At 34.6% G+C, this 19,254-nt stretch overlaps 1 protein-coding gene across 10 annotated transcripts in view; it reads right to left on the minus strand.

The window, feature by feature from the left end:
* DMD (dystrophin) overlaps window positions 1–19,254 on the minus strand; it is a 990,047-nt gene that overhangs the window by 616,623 nt on the left and 354,170 nt on the right. For all 10 annotated transcript variants that reach the window (XM_066176982.1, XM_066176984.1, XM_066176989.1 and 7 more), the window contains 4 exons: window positions 15,650–15,760; window positions 12,549–12,722; window positions 10,797–10,952; window positions 7,070–7,240 (listed from right to left, as the gene is read on the minus strand). In XM_066176982.1, the coding sequence (XP_066033079.1) occupies window positions 7,070–7,240; window positions 10,797–10,952; window positions 12,549–12,722; window positions 15,650–15,760 (612 nt within the window). The remainder of the gene's footprint in view (window positions 1–7,069; window positions 7,241–10,796; window positions 10,953–12,548; window positions 12,723–15,649; window positions 15,761–19,254) is intronic.

Genomic DNA, 19,254 nt, shown 5'->3' on the forward strand with positions numbered 1-19,254 from the left:
TGTTTTACATTTATGAAAATGATGAACAATCTTGGGCTACATAAATAAATATTAATCCCAACTAGTGAACAGATGCATCAAACTATTAAATGTCTATTAAACAAAACTGCTACCCAAAACTCCGATGCATAATTCCCTACGTGTAAGAAATGAGTTATGCCTTCCACAGTAAAGAAATAATGTAAACTAAAGAGGAGATGAACCTCTGGGCAATATGGATTTTAACTCCCCTGTGTAACTGCAAGTAAGGGACATGAACCAAGTAAATCACACTTTCCCTCATTGTCTTAAAAAAATATTGTGGCCTTCAACACGACATTGAAGTGACAAAAGCATCTTCCTCAATACTTTAAATCCTTGTTATTACAAGACCCTATGTATAAAATACTGGACCCACCAAATCCAACTGAAAATCTAGCAGGGTCTGTGAAGTCAGTGGGATTCCACACTGCATTACCAGCTACGACTTCCTCTATAGGTTATGATGTGCACCAAGTAAACTAACTTACTTTCACAACTTCAATAAGACATTTTTGGTTTGTTTTTAATTTGGCATCTCTGCATTATATTCCTAAGAATTCCCCATTTTTCTTTCCAGTAGTACTAGAAAGTGATAGTCTACAATACTTTGTTCACTGCAATACAACAGACAGCACTGGTAAACTTTCTGTAAGAAAAAAAATCAAAAGCACTGCTATTAATTCACCAACATTATATAAAACAAAAAAGAATGTGTCATGATGCCAGGATTTAACTAAGATTATTTCATGAAAAGTCAGGAAGTGGCTTTTAAATTCTCCTAATTTTTAAAGAGCCAGTTCCACACAGCCTTGCTGGATTTAAGCTCCCTTCTGGTTGTCATAACATGAAGTTGCATTCCAGCTGTGTAGTTTATTTGAAAATATCTGAGAAAGTTGTAGAATTTAAACTACAGAATTAATAGAATTAGCTCTGTAAGTTAAGAATGACATTTAAAACATCTAGCACATAAAAAAAACCCAAAGTCCCAAGTTCCAAACACCACCACAATGTGTACAATATGAAACATTAACAAATAAAATGGTGAAGTTCTTCCCAGAAGGATTAGGCAATTTATGCATTTTGATTTTGTGTGCTTATCAGGGTGAAACTATGCAACATTAATAAAATACATGAATGTAGGAGTTGTGAAGAAGCCATTTTTCTGATATAATCATGGCATTATATTGTTATAATTAATATTATTAAAATTATATTATTTCTTTGGGAAACAAAAACATGAAAACAAAAGATTGAACTTAACATCACAATGTCCAGCATTCACTTACAGCTGTGAAAACCTATCAGCAATGCTGAGCAAGTGAAAAATCAGATTATAGTCCTTCTGCTATTTATCATTATAGTGAAGTTATTACATTCACTTTTTTTCCCCCTTAAGACTAGTATATTTATTTATTAAAAAAAAAAAATCTTATTCAGGTGTGTATTACCTGCTGGAAGATAAAGGCTCCATAAAAAACTTCCAGGGAAGATACCTCCATTAAAGTATGTATATAAATTCTAGAGATTATATTAAGAATATTTATATATATATAGTTAAGTCTTCTTTACATGTGCCACAATTTAGACTCACTTCTACTAGCAGATATAATAGTCAAGATAATGTGAATCTCTTCCCATTCAAATTTCAGTTATTCGTTTAGACTGACTTTTGAAGTACCTCTTTGGAAGAAACTCCTATACTTCCACTTTTCTGAAGAACCAGTTATGGCTATTTGGTACAAAGGAAATTCTCAGACCCAAAAAAAAAAAAAAAAAAAAAAAAAAAAAAAAAAATTGTCGTTCACTAATTGAAATGTTTTGTTTGCTTTTTAAGGAATTGTTATTTTTTTTCTCACTTGTGGGCATAAGAAAAATGTGGGTAGGCTGCTTTAATCAAAGATGGGGGATTACACCACCATGGAACTCCTAGGACTTGAACATTTCCAAGAGAAATGACATCTAGGTTCCTGGCATCCAGGAAATTAAAGCAATCAAGACAGACTCTGGTGCAACTCTGCATGCAGAGCATGTCTCAGTTGATTAGTTTCTAATCCCATTCCCAGAAACATCAGAATGGGGAGAGGGAGAATCTGAGCTTCCCTTGCACCAGTTTCATTCATCAAAACCTCAGGAAAGGAGCTGCAGTACAAAATAAAAGTTCTGTTTAAAAAACAACTTTGGATGGGTTGAAATCCATGCAGAAGGCAAATCATGCTGAAGAGTGTAAAGTCATAGGGATGAGCTTTGCTGAGAATTTATAAGTCGTTTGTAGCTGCGTACAATAATATTTTACCTACTTTACATATGGACCCATAGGATGACAGAATGAATCATGTTAGAACAAGTAATTGCAGTTCCCTGAGCAGATATTTACACTTTGAGTGGTGTTCACAGTTCTGTCTCTGATCCCACTGCACTGTGACATACTCTTTATCTTTCAGTTTACTAAAAAAATAATTACAGGTATTTTTGTTAAAACTTTTTTTGTTTTGGTTTGGGTTTTTTTTACTTGATGGTTTTGGTTTGCTGCGATGGTTTTTGTACATGCCTCCCATCACCAAATGCCAACCAGGAATTAATTATGTCTGAAAACAGAAGTTACATAGAAATGGGGGTTTTTGCTGGTTTTGTATTGCCTTTTTTTTTTTCCTTTTTTTAAATTATTCTATTATTTTGTTTGTTTTGTTTTGTTTTCCTGAAGATGTGGTAAAAAGGACTTCTGATCATTTTATAATGATAAAACTACCATGTACCAAGATGAACTAATGATGTTATTTTAAAAAAAAATCCCAGAATTTTAAGTAAATGCAGGGGACAGTATGTTTAGTCATGATGGTTATTAACATATGTAAATTAAAAAGCACAACAACAATGAATGAGTGAAGAAAAGGTCTGCGTGCCTTTACACTGCCTGTGTGCTGTGGATTATTTGCAAATACTCTTTGCAATTTGAATCTTTCTAAAATAAATTAGGTGGCTGAGCTCTCACAGGTGGGATTGCAGAATTAATCAGAAGCTGACATTATGGTCTTCTCAGTGGTTGATTATACATATTTATTTGTTTATTTACAGCACATTTTTTATTTTTATTGCATTTTGGCCAGTGACTATGAATCACTTGACACAATTTGCAGTTTGTCTTCTTTTACAGGTATTACTGACAGGAAATACATTGCTAAATGTAATTCTAAGTACTTCAAGTCAACTTTACTCACTGGTATTACACACTGTGTTAAAAAATCAGATTAAAGCATTGGCAGAGTGATACTGCTGATAGTAGGGAGTGATACAGAATTTTCCTGGTAATACCATCTGCCATTTCCTTTTTAAGAACATGGTTTCCTGGCAATCTAATTCTTATCAGTCCAGTTCCTGATTAAAAGACAAATAAACCCTGCAGTTGTTAATGTCTTCAGTGATAAATATGTGCACTAAATCAAGACTTCTAATTATAAACGGATTTCTAATATACAATGTTTAATGACTATCTTTCCACCCACATGTCATTTTTCTTATCTATTATAACAGAGCTGAATTCAAATGGAAAGATTTAACTTGTCTCAACTGAGCAGAAAGGCAGGATTTACAGTCTTCAGTATATTGCCCATCTCGTTTCACATAACTCAGCCAAGTTTTTGTTCCATTCCTTGAAAAATTCTACAAGGGAACAAACAAGACATTTCTCTTGATGTCCAGATTAATGCTATCTTTCATTAGCCTAATTTCCTATTCAAGATGGACATTCCTTTTTATTTCTATGTGTTTATGACAGACAACATTTAAATACATGAGTTCTTTTACTGTCAACTCTATAATTATCCTTGTAACCCTCTGAGTTCTTTCCACTTTTAAGAAGAATGGGTGCTGAAAATGAATTAGAAATAAGTGCACTAATAAATATAACTGCTTCCTTGTCCTGTGAAGAAAAAAGATTATTAGCTCTCTACTTAGATATATCGACAGCAGCACACATCCAATTTTCAGTTCATTTGCACTATTGAATTCTCCTCTCTCCCTCTCCATTTTCCATCTTAGTTTTTCTGCAGACTTTTGTCACAATGGGAATCTGCTGGGCTTAATTCATCTCCCAGTGCATTTCATTAGACTGGTTACTGTCTTTGGCAGCCTACTTACCCAGGAAGTCCAAAGCCCAAAGCTGTGACATTAATCAGATACTGTGAGGCTCTGGTTCTGGGGACTAAATTATTGATGTACAATTTTGTGTGATGCCTCAATGAAATCCACATAGGAGTATCAGCATTGTACTTATTTATGAAGTCCTCACAAGAATTTTAAAGTGTCCGGGATAAAATGCAGCACTGTCTCCTAGTGGGAGCAGACTTTTTAGGATAGAGTATTTCTGCAAATATTTACACTTGTAAGTCTAGGATTTAGACTTACACATATACTACCTGTTGAATTGTTCCACGTTAAAGTCTGCATATATATATATGAATATTTGTTTATATTTGCTAAAAGGGAATCTTAAAATGGAATTTTGAAAGCCACTCAGTACATATATATTTTTGCCAAGAGGCAGCTGCTCTCACCCAAGTCCCTATGAGAATTCCCAATACTCAACAGCAGTCTTTAAGACTAGAAAGTCAAGTTGTTCCTGTCTGATATATTTTTTTCATGTTAATAGTTTTTATTTTATTTAGCTTTTGTTACCTTTTTTGATTGTCTTCATATAAAAAATATGTTGTATTTGTTGTAGGAAGCTTAAGACATAACAAAGGCTTCCCACTGTGCAGCTGCACTAATCATCAGGTTTTAGGTCCTAATTATGCAGCTCCTGAAGCATTAAGGTTCATATCTAACAATAAAATGATATTAAGGACAAATCTTTCTCTTTAAAGCCCTGAGAAGCTACATATATCTGGATCGACAGGAACATGAAGTGCACATTTCTGTTTCAGTAGAACTGTACTGTGTAGTCATCAGTGAAGATTATTTTTATTTCACTGAGCGAATGTCTCAGTTATCTAGCAGGTTAGTTTGGGGATGTTAAAATGTGAATATTTTCAAATTTGTCTTTAAAATCTGACATTGTTCCTTTGTTATGGGTGTTAAAGAGTCACTGGAAAGCTGTACAGCAGAAAAGAAATTGGGGGTGCTGGTTGACAGGTATGAACATGAGCCAGGTGTGCCCAGGGGGCCAGGAAGGCCAATGGCACCTGGCCTGGATCAGCAATCGTGTGGCAGCAGAACCAGGGTGGGGATTTTCCCCCCTGCGCTGGGCACTGGTGAGGCCACACCTCAAATCCTGTGTCCAGGTCTGGGCCTCTTAGTACAAGAAAGGCATTGGGGGGCTGGAGCAAGTCCAAAGAAGAAGGAAAGATCTGGGGAAGAGTCTGGAGGGTCAGTCATGTGAGGGACAGCTGAGAGAGCTGGAGGTGTTCCAACTGGACAGTTAAGCACTGGAATGGGATGTCCAGGGAAGTGGCAGAGTCACCATCCCTGGAAGTGTTGAAGAAACAACTGGGCATGGCACTCAGTGCTGTGGTTAAATGCCATGGTGGTGTTCAGCCAAAGGTGGAACTCCAGGTTCTTGGTCTTTTCCAGCCTTCATGATTCTATGATTCTAAGATCACAATATCAGTTGAAAGAAAAAAGAAAAACTGCAAAAAAATTACTGCTGGAAAAGCAGCAAATGAAGATGAGAAAACATCAGGCGACAGTAGGAGAGAACAACGGGAGTTGCAAGGATTTAGGTTTTGATTTGAAAACTGCAGTACTCAAAGCAGTAATTTTAAGTGAATGAGAGAGAAAGTGGATATTTTTGGATATCACTTTTAAAATACTGTCATTCTTGGAGACTGATGACCAAAAAAGATGAACTCCAAACCAAACAAAAGATGTGTTGACTGTTTTTTTTTAAATTGTTGTTATTGTTGTTATTCTAGTATTGTTATTAATTTGTAAATCATCAATGCATTTTGAAGGCTAAAGACACTTTATCATGCTCAAAAATTTGAAAGGGTTAGCTAAAAACAAAAAAAAAAACCCAACAACCCAATCCATAAAACAAATTTTACTCAAGTGCCTTGAATCTTCACTGCAATTAACAAAATTAGGAAGACTGCTTGTGTACAATTCATGACTATTTCTATAATGCATAGTTAAGCTAGTAAAATATTTAGAGGATTTTTCTCATTAAACAAAGCAGAAGTGGCACTTTTTATTTTTTTAAACAAACCCCCAATACTGTTTAAGGGGATTTTTGTTGTTTTTGAAATTCTATAAGAAACACTTGTTCAAAATACCACTGGCTGCACATAGTTATTTGAAATTTTGAAACTTTGGATAATGTTGACCATAGTGTGCTCTAAAATGAAGATTTTAGTATGTGTAAATAATGATGACTTGGTTTGTTTACATCCTCAGCTAGATTGGATTTCTATTACGTGTGCAGAAAATGAAATAGATTAGCTAGTGTTGAGTGATAACATACCAAGTTTTAACATCACAATAACAGAAATACTCTGTTTTATACAGACCTCTTACATTCCTCAGTTTCTGTAAAATGCTTATCTAAACTGTGATTTTGAGCAAAGTTTTAATTTAGACTTTGGGTTTTTAACCTGAAAGATTAGTTCAAGGTGAAGTCTCATGGAAGTAGGAAGCCCCGAGAAAGCAAAGGAATGAGCTACAAATCTAAGAGTAAGAAAACAAATATCCTGGCTTCTATCTGAACACATGGAATATATAGTGTTCTGGCATCTTTAACCTTTCATCTACTATTTAATACTTTTCTAACCATGAGTAGAATGGTGTAAGAGATCTCCATTTACATGGATACTGGGAGGTTGATTGATAGTAATTTCAGTGAAGATTATTGCAACGTGAAGGTGAATTGTGCTATTGATTGATCTCTGCAGAGACAAGACGGTTTAAACTTTTCTGAGCGTTCATGCTAAGGTGAGATAATGCCAAAACACTCACCAAGTTCCACCAGCTAAAATGCCAAATTTTTAAAATTCCTTTTCCTTATCAGGAAAGGAATCTACCTTTCTGCAAGATTCACATGTGTGTGTTATATTGTTACCTTGCCCCAGGCAATTTCAGCATCCAAGTTGCTCGGCATCCCCTGCGCAGCCGATCTCTTTGTCAGTTCCGCGTCTGTTGCTGCCAGCCACTCTGTCAGAGCATTGATCTCCTTCCGTAATTTCCGGGACAATTTCAAGCATTTCTCTAACTCTTGCTTTTTTTCTGTAACCTGCAGAAAGAAAACTTGCGGTTATTAACCTTTCAGTGAAACAGGTTTTTATATAACATTTTCTGTAGGCCGCTTTTCAATAAAAACTAAACTTGGGATTCCACAGGTGAAGTTGCACTTTTAGTATAGGTATGCCTTGCTTTGTTCTCTCAGGATCAGTAATTTTGGTGCTAGAATGCAAACACCTACAAGAAAATTATGTGCATAAAGATGTATTGAGTTTGAACTAGTAACAGAGTTCCAAAAGCCTCCTCCTCTGTTTTGAAATTGGGCTTTTCTTGGGACACAAAACAGATGTCAAAACCCTTCACAGGTACAGGGCATATTTTTAATATAGGTGGCCATATAAGAACTGGGATTTCTCAAGTTTTTTTAAGGTGGGTTTTTTTGTTTGTTTGTTTTTTGTTTTGTCTGTTTTGTTTTTGTTTTTGTTTTTGTGTGTGTGTGGCTAAGCTACATGGAAGAAAAGAAATACCTGTCAAAGAAAGCCTCAAATCTTGAAACACAAATGTCACTGAATAATGTCAAACCAGAGCAGCACATTTAACTTTAAGGTTTTAATTTTCTGAATGTTTTGGATGTGAAGTACTGGGGATGACCTCTGCTTTAGTTGTAAAGTTCCTTTAAGCTTGGTACATGGTACCTGGAAGGAAGGCTGAGTATTTATGTTGCCGTGACTGTCTCACACTGCATTTTGAAAGAACAGGGCAAATACAACCTTTCTTGCAAGCCCCTGAGACTCTTCAGGGAGAGGAAAAAAGGGGTTTACACAATTAGTAGAGAAAGCAGAAGAGTAAATTAAGAGATCTTAGATCTTAAACTACACTACAATAGACATCAGACAACTAGTAGCAGAAAATACATATTAAAAAATTATGCTGTGATTAAGTTTAAAAAAACCCAATCAGAGAAGGAGGGTTAAAAATAGATAACCAATATTTAAAAGAAATTCCTAATTAGCTTGAATGTCAAATAAAAATCAAGTTAAGACTGCACCCACTGATTTGTATTTGAGCATTTTTAAAGAGATAAAAACTTTTTACAGTGGTAGAAAACTGGTATCAGCATCTACTAAAACTATTTTGTACTTTGCCACAAAGAACAAGTAATGGCACAATGATCAAATTGACTCGTAGATTGGCTGCCAAGGAGAATTTGAGGTTTTAAAATGTAATAGGATGCTACAAGGTTAGGTACATGGCTTCTGCTACCCCTAAGTAAGGAGATGAGATTTGCCTAGGGAAAAAGCTATAAAGTGTTCCTGATAATTTATTATCACTCTGTAGAGGCTTACTACTGAAATCTCATAACATTTTTCACTGAATATGCTTTATGTGCTTTCTTGCATGCCAAATTTATTAAATGAGACCACAGAACTTACAGTCAGGCCAAGAGGTAAATCCCTGGGAAGGACCATAAAATTCAGCTTTTTAGAGCTCCATTCACACATGGAGCCAGGTTTTCCACCTCTCCTTCTGAAGAGTGTAACAGCAATTGTAAATAACATTACTTAGCAGCAATACAGTGCAAAGTGCTTGATTGCCTGTTTAAGAATTTTAAACACCTGGTATATTATAAAATGAAGTCACTGATACTTTTCAAAACATAGAGAGAATATTTGTGTTTCTATATACATCTCTAATATGTGTTTGTTACATAAAGAATACAACAAAATCTCCATATACATTGCATATATCCAGAGGTTACTGATTAATCAGTCTGTTAGTGCTCCAAATATAAAGATGCATTTTCTACAGAAAAATAGGAAACAGTGCCCTCTAAAGGCCTTCTGGGTCAGAAAATGTGATTGTGAGTTTCTTTATATATGAGGAGGCCTCTTGAAACAGTACCTACAAAATCACCCAAGTGAACCTATGCTGGAAGATGTGGGGTTTTTTTTTTTCCCTCAGACTGTACATTTCAGTCCGGAGACTTACTATTAGTTATAACTATTGTTGGTTTTATCTAAAAATGCCTTTTTCTCAATGCTATCAGTTAGTGCTGATAATGGCCATTCAATTCTTTTATTTCTATATATCTGGGCTTCTGTGACTTTCTCTTAAACTGTTAATTACCACACCGTGTAAAGTAATTGTGAGAAATTCCATCTAGGGCAGCAGAGGTAAGCCCAGCACTGCAAATTTTTAAGACACATTAATTTCCAATATGGCTCACTTCAAGTCACTAATGGCTCCCTAAAGGCACATTTTTACCCCTTCATTATATGAGAGAGGTTTCTTACAATAATGGCACCTGTTTGCTGCTAAGTTAAACATAATGCAGGAATAAATGCCACAGTTCATTCTAAAATAATGGAGAGCTCAAACATATTATCCAATACCAAATGACAGCTATCCACACCTACTGAGGCAAATTCCACTTTTCCTGACATTCAAAAGATTGATGTCTCTTGACACGTTTACTTTCTAGCAAGAGGGAGCTGTTTTAATTCAGATTCCCTAATGAGTAATATCTCTGCCAAAAGTAACATAACTCTTATTGTTTTATCATACCGTAGTCACCAGGGCTTGATTCTCATAATCTTCTTAAACTACATACTGGCCTTCAGTATTACCATGGGCTCATTTTCCTAGCTATTAATAATTTATGATTTGAATAATTTATAATCTAGAATTTTCTTCCTGCCCCATTTTGTGTTTTTAAAGTGCATAAATTTTAGAAATAAACTGACAGGTATTATCTGTCTTTCACAATTTTCAATCACTGAGTCACAGCACAAAATTCACTCTAATCCCACAGTTTTCAGAAGCTCTTTGAATGGTTCTAATGAGGGAAAGAGAAAAAAAAAACAGAGTAATGAAGGATATGTGTTAACTGAAATATTGGTTAGGAGCCAGTCCATCCTACTCTGTTTAGTTGAGTTTTAGGGAAAATTGAGTAAAAAACCCCCAGCTTCCTATTGGGAAGTGGCTTACATATTAAGATACAGTGAAAAAGCAAGTCAGGGTTCTCGACATTTATATCAGGGAATCCTTATCACAAGAACTGACCACATGCAAGTGCAGAAGCCACAAAGCACACTGGCACACAAGTGCTTCTTGAGGAAAGCTTCAGTGGCAAGAGCTTTTTGTTCAACTGAATTTTGAACAGCAAGAAATGGAAATTATATACTTTAAGATGTGTACAGTCAGAGGCAGAAGCTATTTAAAAGACAGACTTTTCTCTTTTATGAAGCAGCCCTATAAGTGAAACTTGATCTAAGTAATTTCCTAATCTGAAGTGACTCTTTGAGGCATCAGAATGAAACAATCCCCCATTTGAACTCTAAAAAACAATGAACCAGCAGAAAAAAATTCCAATATTAAAAAAGTAAAATTTTGAATTGCAATAAAGGAAATATTTTTTTTCCTAGGTGGTTGTTATTTTCTTCAGAGCAACTGAATAACCATGCTGGCGATTGCCTTTGCCTCCATTCCTGGTGTCTCACTGGAAGAACATTGAAAGGAACCAGTAAAAAAACCCCAATTACTTACCACACTGAAGTTACTTTTCACTTTGCCAGTACATGGTTTCATATTAAAACCAAAGAACTTACCTTTGCACCCAATTCATTATATTGCAGCTTCAAAGCTGTAAGTCTTTCATCCAGTTCCTTTGGGTTCTCTGTCTGCTGCTTCTGAACAATCTGCCTCCCAGTTTTTATCACTGTTTCCACTTCAGACTTCACCTCACTCAGGTTTTTATATAATTTCTAATCAAATAGAAATATAAAACACCACCATTAAAGCATGAAAACTAGAAAAGACCATCGGAGGTATTCAGAATCCAAATGAACAAATTCAGAACAGCCCATCTTGACAAAGAGTGACCTCAAAGACATGTCACTAAAAACAGTGTTAGAAATTCTATACATGAGAAAGTACACACCATTATTAATTGTTTCAGGCTGTGACAGAGGTTGTTTTCAAATTTAGATAATTCAGTATTTAAAACAATAACAGATGTCTTCTGTCAACTCATACAGAATGTTGGATGTATTTAAACTACAAATAGCCACTAGTTTTTAAAATTGGTCATTCTTTCATACTGCTAAATCTAGAGAATGGAAGGATAGAGGACTACCCTCACATTTAGTAAGTGTCATACTCTAAAAAATTTAGTTAATTAAATACCTACATAAAAAGTAGCAAAATGAGGTGGACCAATAATTAGTAATTTATTTAATTAAAGTAGTATATATATAGTCCAAGTCCTTTCTAGGTGCTTAATATGATGATAAATTCTTCATTCCTGAAAACCTGTAAACAAATTAGGAAGCTGTTGTATGATGCACATTGTCTGAATTCGGATGATATACTACAACTAGATTTTGAAAAACAGGAACATTATTAGAATCCTTGTAGTTAAAGGTGCTCCAAAATCACTATAAGCCTTCTACAAAATACATCAGGGCTGCAAAAGCCAGCTGCTGAGTGAAGACACTTTAATTCAGTACAGAACTTCTGAGTACCACATCATTCTAATAAGAATGTCATTCTCACAAGGATATGAATTTAAGAGCAATTTCATTTAAGAAAAATGAAAGTTGTAAAGCAATAACATTGACTTGTCCCATGCTTATTTTTTTAATTTAAATACTTTCTACATTTATACTTGAAAGAGGTTGGGAGGAGGAAATCTTCAAGCATGCCATTGCCCCAGGAAAAAACAAAACAAAACAAAACAAAAAACCCAAAAAAACCACAACAAAAACCCCAACAAACAAAATAAAGCTGAAAAAAAATCAGCTACTTTTACTGTTATAATCTTCGTTTTATGATCATCAAAACCACAGTGTTTAGCTTTCTTTCCTTTCAAGTGTAAAGGGGAGCAGGATTATAGTGATATTAAAGAGATATGTACAGATTTTCCTCATATTCATTAGGACATAAGTCAGGTCATCTGCTCTCAAACTGAAAGCAAGCCATAGCATGCCGCCTCATAGAAGTTTTAATCTATGGTTTTCCATTTTGCTTTGTTTTTCCTAGCTAGAATAGACTTGTCCTCTGCAACATCTCTTTTGGTTATGTCACAGAGTTCCATGACTTTAGAATATTGCAGAAAATAGAGCCAATACCGGGAGATAAATTCAACTGTAGGACAGGGACTGGGAATTACTGGTATTCTCTCACAGTGGAAGTGCATGTCTAGAGTTTTGTAGTTTTTCTGAGGTTTTTGTTTGTTTGGGTTTTAGATTTTTTTGTGTAACTGATTCTTCATGTCTCATCTTAATTAAGGACAATAATCTCTAATTTTTAGCTTTCTCTGCATAAAGCCAGTGCAGAAAGACAGCATCTTGAATATTCACCATGCAATGATCCAGCTGTGATTGTACTACTTCCTGCTCAACACTCTTCATCTCCAGTTTGGGCACCTGCAATTTCACTTCATCTAGAATTCTTTTACATTCCTGGAGGCGCTGTTCAAAGTTGGCTGGCTTCTGGAACAAGCGAAACTTCACGGACACATCCTGCAGCTTTTTCTGCAAAGTAAACATGGGTGAGTAGAAAGTGTGGAATCAAATCAATGCTGAAGACAAGTTTCAGTCCTGTTACAGAATACTTAGAGTACATTTTCAACCAGCAATTTCTTATTAAAAGAATATAAAACTTTTTGGGAAGATGCCAGTGGCAGAGAATCTTGGGTCTCATCCAGGGTACTGGATGCAGCAGAGCCTGTGGCAAAAGAACTGGTAAACACACATAAAGAAAGGGATAACTTTTGTATTTTTCCGTATGCAAAATGTTTGGGGGCATGAGGAGAAGACAGATTTAATGGCTTGAGGATAAGCCATCCACATTGCAGAATGCTCTTCAACTCTATCAGTTGCTGCTTCTTGGTGTGAGGAATGAATCTTTTTGTCCTTCAAAGAAACCTAAATAAAGTGGTTTGGCAGTAAGTAGGTCTAGCACAAACCCCAAGATTTTGAGGATAAAATTGATTCATATTTCAATTTTAAAAAAGCCTAACCTAGAGTAAAAAGAAAGCAATTTGAAGGCAGAAAAAAATCAGTGACAAGCTTGGTTTACAATTTCACCATTTTCTGTCTTCATCCATTAATTAGACTGCTTGCTCACATGATCCCTAGCTCAGGGGGAGGGAAAATATTTAAAAATAAAGAAAAACAATTTTAATTATCTACTTGAAAAAGAACTAATTTCTCTATAGAAGTACAGAGGAAGTATTATTAAATAAGTTTCTCAACTCTCTGGGGAACAAAAAAATAAATGTCTCTAAGAAATAGCTAAGTAATTAAATAGGAACTCAGCATCTGCAAACACACTTCTGATTTTTTTTTTTTTATCAAATCCATAGTGTGTTCTGTGCCATACAAATTTGAGGAAAAACTGTAACAAGGCATAGAATTGATCTCTACAAAGGCATTAATAAAAACCCTTCCCACATCTATCAGATTTCTGAAAAGGAGGCAGGAATCATGAGCAGCAGACAACCTGGGGTACCACAGGAAAGGGTGTAAATATCCATCATCTCCTTCCAACAACTTTCCTCATTTAACATTTTTTATGAAAATGACATCCAATGAGATAAGAAAGGAAGTCTTTCTGTCAATAAATAAGTGGACAATGAAAACTTTATCTAAAAGCCTCAGTATGCTTTACATATTTGTCAGTCTAGAAAAGAGACAACTAAGAATGCATTCAAAAAGTTGACCAGAAGAGCATTCAGTACTGAATTTCAAAAAATAACCATTCATTAGAAAAGATTCTACATTCATGCAACAATTCTCAGTCTATTAGGACTAACTAGGTACTATATCACTATGACAGAAATAGATTTTTATTTTACTAATCATATTTTTCCCCTTTAAATTAAAAATCAGAACTTAACGCTCAGCCTACAATAATCCAAAAAGCCAGGGTAATTTGACCACAGTTAACAGTGATTTCAAAATCTCATTTATTTATTTTCATCTTTTTCTACTTTCTGTCCAGGTAATTTAACTATTAATAGAATAAATATGTCAAATTAGAAATATTTCTTATTAAAAAAAAAAAAAAAAGAGGAAATAATTTATTTATAAGTGAGAATGCTCTTCAGAGAATAGTAAATGAAGACTGATCTCATGAAATGTGTTTTACCACTAAACATAGCATAATGATGAAAAGGAATTCAAAAGAGTTCAGTGGCTGAAAATCTAATATAGTCATAAATATGTGTAACAAAGGGCTCAGCTTCTACCTGCTTTGGTAGTTGATATTTACATTATGCATGTAAATTACTACTTTTTTTGTTAATATTTTATCTAATATTAGCAAAGCAGTGTCTCAAGATGACCTCCACCAATTTTTCAAAACTCAAACTGGCGCACATCACCAACTAGAGAGACCTTACAAAGAAAAAAAAAATGTCTGCACAGAGGTGGATTATTAAAAAAGGCACCCAGAAGGGTTGTTGAATTCACAAACATTTATTTACACAGTCGTCTGGTGCCTGCATTTCCGTGATGAAATATGGGCAACTTCACAGCTGCCATGGAGACCATCAGAAGGTGAGTTAGTACGAAGAAAGGCAGAAAAATGAGGAAACATAAATATTCTCAACAAAGACATCTAGTCCTGTATACAAGATGAAACATTAAAAAAAGTCAATTTGTTAATTTCAAATTAACTGCTGAAAGGAAATTATTGATACCCATAATAAAAAAAATAAAACCCAAACTGAGGTGCCTAGAAATATTTGACAGGGACGAATCAAAAAATGACAATAATTAAATTATTTGTCTTTCTAATGAATTATGAAAATTTTTTCCTACCCACAAAAAAAACAAAACAAAAAAACCCCAACAAAACCACAACAAATAACAAACCAGCAAAATAGTCAAGAACCTATCATTAATGGGTCAAAAATGTGTATTTTTCTCTGTTGTTTTCAGTCTTCTTCATTTTCAAGAAGGTCTCTGTGTCTATTAAGGCAGATGAAATAATGAAATGAAATCTAACATTTTAAACTGATGTCTGAATGTAACAGCTCAGCATAATTTGTATTTCAAATGCAGTTCTACTGAAGATTTCCAAATATTTTAACCCATTTTTGACAGCAAATATTTTCCAATACCTCAAAACTTACATCATAAATCCCCACTGTAGTTTTATCTCTTGTAACTTCAGCACATCCAAAGCACCCCTTATTTTACAGTGTCCCTACCAGTTGGTTACATCAGTCCTGCACACGTTAGAACTGCTGCCATTGACACAGGAAGGCTGGAGTAAAAAAATGAGCAGGAAGAAGATAGGATGATATGCTTAATCCACTCTGATTTGCTGGCTAGAAAGGAACAGCTAAAGCAGAAGAGATACCTTAGGAACACTTAATGGTAGAACAATACTACCACTTACACTACTCATTTGAATGAAGGAAAGAAAAATGATGGAAATCAAGCTTGCCTACCTGTGCCACATCAATTTGGGAGAGCACTCTTTTGGCAGCATCTTTACCCCTGTTTCGTTTCTTCATTTCCTCCAAACTAATCTCGTGGCTTGTTAATTCAGATTGTATTTTCTGTTGGAAAACAAAGACAGAAATCAGCACGGTTTGAGGGAAAAATGCGTGCTATTTAAATTATTTGTACCAGCTGGTTTTGAAACATATTGACCAGCAGTCAGGGAGGTGACCCTGCCCCTCTGCTCAGCCCTGAATCTGGGGCGCTGTGTGCAGCTTCTCAGTGCAAGAGAAACGTGGAGCTCCTGGAGCAGCCCCAGCAGAGGGTGGCAAAGATGATGGGTGGCAAAGGGGCTGAATGTGGATTCATTTTTTTCTGAAGGAAAGAAATTTTTTTTCATTGTTAAGAACATTAAAAATTAATCACAGAAAAAAAATTGAAAAGTTATTTGCTTCACTATTCTTAATTCTTCTCATTTTCACAGTATCACCAGGCAAGATGAAAGAAAACTGATCAGTGTCCTGCAAATACAACATCATCTTTACCTTAGAGAGCTGTGCTGTATCTGAAACAGGACACAATTTCTGGCATACTGCTGACCAGAATCTACGCTTAGTCTCAGATTTCTGTAGCTAAATGCACGATGACACACAGTTCATTATTATACTAAATAAATGTACTTTCTAACACATATTGCTTGTTCTCTTTCTGCAAAATCAGAGTGTGATCCAAAGAAAAAATCAGCTTTTTTTGGTTCACCATTAATTAACCTTACAAGACAAAATAAACCTAAGTAGCATTGGCTAGTGCAAAATAATGGAAAAGAATTCCCAGAAAATACATGGACATTATATACTTCAGAAAGATTTGCATATAGTTATGTTTAAATTGTTAGAAAATAAGAAATTGTTACTAGCAGAATTGCTAGACAGCACTACTGAAAAAAAAAATACCCTATGAAATAAAGACACAAAGATATGTTCCCATCATGAGAAGCATTTGAGGCCATTACTCCTGCATTAAAAACTGACTTTCTATTTAATCTTTTTTTTTTAATGGCATATAGCATTTTGCAGATGCCCTGAAGACCGGCTATAATTGGAAATAAATGTACATAAATTCATCTTAAACCACAGTAACTTTAATAGTAAAAATTAATATACACATATTTTAATCACATTTTCATAGGTGATTAACTACAAAAATTTGTACACCATATGCTGCCTACTTTATACTTCTATTTCATGATTATAATGACTTGTATACCATTATAATGCCTTTTATATTTCAGAACTTCCCTGAAAGCAGGTTATCACAATTTATATTAAATATGTATTACAGTAAATTTTAAGAAAAGAAGAAAAATACATTAAACCATTAAGTCTTCGTGAAGTTTAATTGCAAGAATATATATGGCTCTAAATTATTCAGTACTATTTGGAGAATTAAAGTATTTTTCCAAAGCAAAGTATTTGTAAAAGCAAAATGACGAGCAGAAATATCCAAATTTAGATTTTTATTTTCTTCTAAAATTAACAAAATTGTATTTTTTTTCAATCTTTTGTATTTTGAGTTCTTCTTGACAGGGCTATTAAATAAATGGCCAGAAACCTCTGGAGCAAATAATAAAATTTTTATAAATAAGATATTTAATTTTTGAGAAAACAAAAATCGTCAGTTAAAAGAATGATTCCAGGAAGAAGAGAAGGTTTATTTACTTGTTGAGCATTCATTTTGTATTTTGTCCTTGTCTAAGTTTAAAAATTCCACCTTAAGTGTGTTTGAGTTGTAACAGGATTATCTTCCTTTTTTGTGCTGCACGCAAACCAAACAGGTGGCGAATTAGTTAGTACTTGAAGCCAAATAATTTTTTCATGTCTTGAATGGTAGAACTGCACATGAAAGGAAGAAGTGAGTCTGGTAAAAAATGTCCTATATCACACGCAGTATCTCAACAGCTTGCTTCCCCAGCTCATCAACAAACTGGTTTTTGGTTGCATTTTCCAATTTACTTTGCTCAACCTCAGAGTCCCTCTGGGAAGCACATAATTGAACAGCTCTTATCTGAATAGGTCAGAACAACACAGGACAGATTAAGAGCAGTGTTTAAGCAATTAGGTATTATGGGATACTGCATAGAGATTGTTCTATCTTACTGTTTCAAATTGCTCTGCAGCAGAGAGATGAAGCATCATCTTCTCTAGCATCAAAATGTGGAATTGGAGAGAACAAACACATTAGAGGAAAGATTAAAAGAAAAGTTAGCATGGAAAGCCTTTTTTCCATTTTTTTTTTCTATTTGCTACTGCTGCTCACAGGCAGAAAAATTAAGTCAGTCATAAACAGATATAAAAGGATTTATAGCACCTGCCTATGATGTCCGTTATCATTAAATTTTCAAATGACCACTTTGACTTTTGTGTCTCTTCCGACTCACAAATTTATTGCTTGAAATTAACATCCATAATAAGAAAACACTATTTTTCTTATATTATCCCCACCTCTTCTTTTCTCAGTGATTCCTGTCTATTTATTTTCCTTTTTTTTTTTAATAAAGAGCAAAACTTGCCTTCATTTAATTTCTAAAACATCAGAATATAATGTACTGCATGTAACCAACCAATACTACTGTGCATCAATTATTGTGTCCTACAGATTAAGGATTCTCACTTGCCACTACTGGCAATCTTTCAGGAAATTTGCAAAACTTTTATTCATATATAGATATAAAAGTACATAACACACACAGAAGATGATGTTACAGCACAAATGACATACAGGTAAATCTTAACTCAAACTACATGCTTTGTTGTGGACACTAACTTTCAAGATATATAAACTGGAGAGTCCAAATGAGAAAAGAAGGGTAGAATAGGGTAGAACCATGTCTGACAAGGCAATACTGAGCAAGCTGGACCTGATAAATGCAGTTAAAACACTGTGCTCAGATGTTATGGAGATGTGGGGAGGGTGAAAACCTTTATAGTACAGGAATCGGCACAGATATTCCAACTTAAAATATAAGCTTATGCTTCTGAATAACACTTATCAGCCCTTCCCTCTGACCACTGATCCACACATGGCTGAACAAAACAATCCTCACAATTTCCAGCAAAAATAAGTGTAGATAACTTTAACATTTTCCTAAGCAGATACCTGCGAGTTCTTTGTCCCAAAATATTAGTCTGAAGGCAATGAAGCACGGCATCATCTTGTCAAGTAACAGCTTTAACAACTGAACCATTCTGCCATTTCTATCATCACATTAACTTTGGTTTTGAACAAAGCACAAAGATATTATAAAAACAGTATAATAGGCACCTTCACTTAGAAAACAGCCAGGCATGTAGTGCTTGTCACTACAGAACAGAAATTATCCAGGGATTTTATTGAAAAGTAGATTTTTTTTTGCACTTTTCAAAAACACAGTACTAAGTTATTCTCCACACCACAATTTATGTAGTTTGACTGGGGAGAACAGCAGATAAGTGATTTGGCACATACAGGTGAGAAATTAAATAAGTTGATTTTCTTTCCCATAATGTAAAAATATTCATGTAGTCACTCAGACTAAGCAGAACTACAAAGTACAAATTCTCTCTTCCATCAAAAG

The sequence above is a fragment of the Chamaea fasciata genome, unplaced genomic scaffold, assembly GCF_029207755.1.
Source record: "Chamaea fasciata isolate MVZ Bird 193981 ecotype frontalis unplaced genomic scaffold, bChaFas1.0.hap1 SCAF_2, whole genome shotgun sequence".
Classification (NCBI taxonomy): Eukaryota; Metazoa; Chordata; class Aves; order Passeriformes; family Sylviidae; genus Chamaea; species Chamaea fasciata.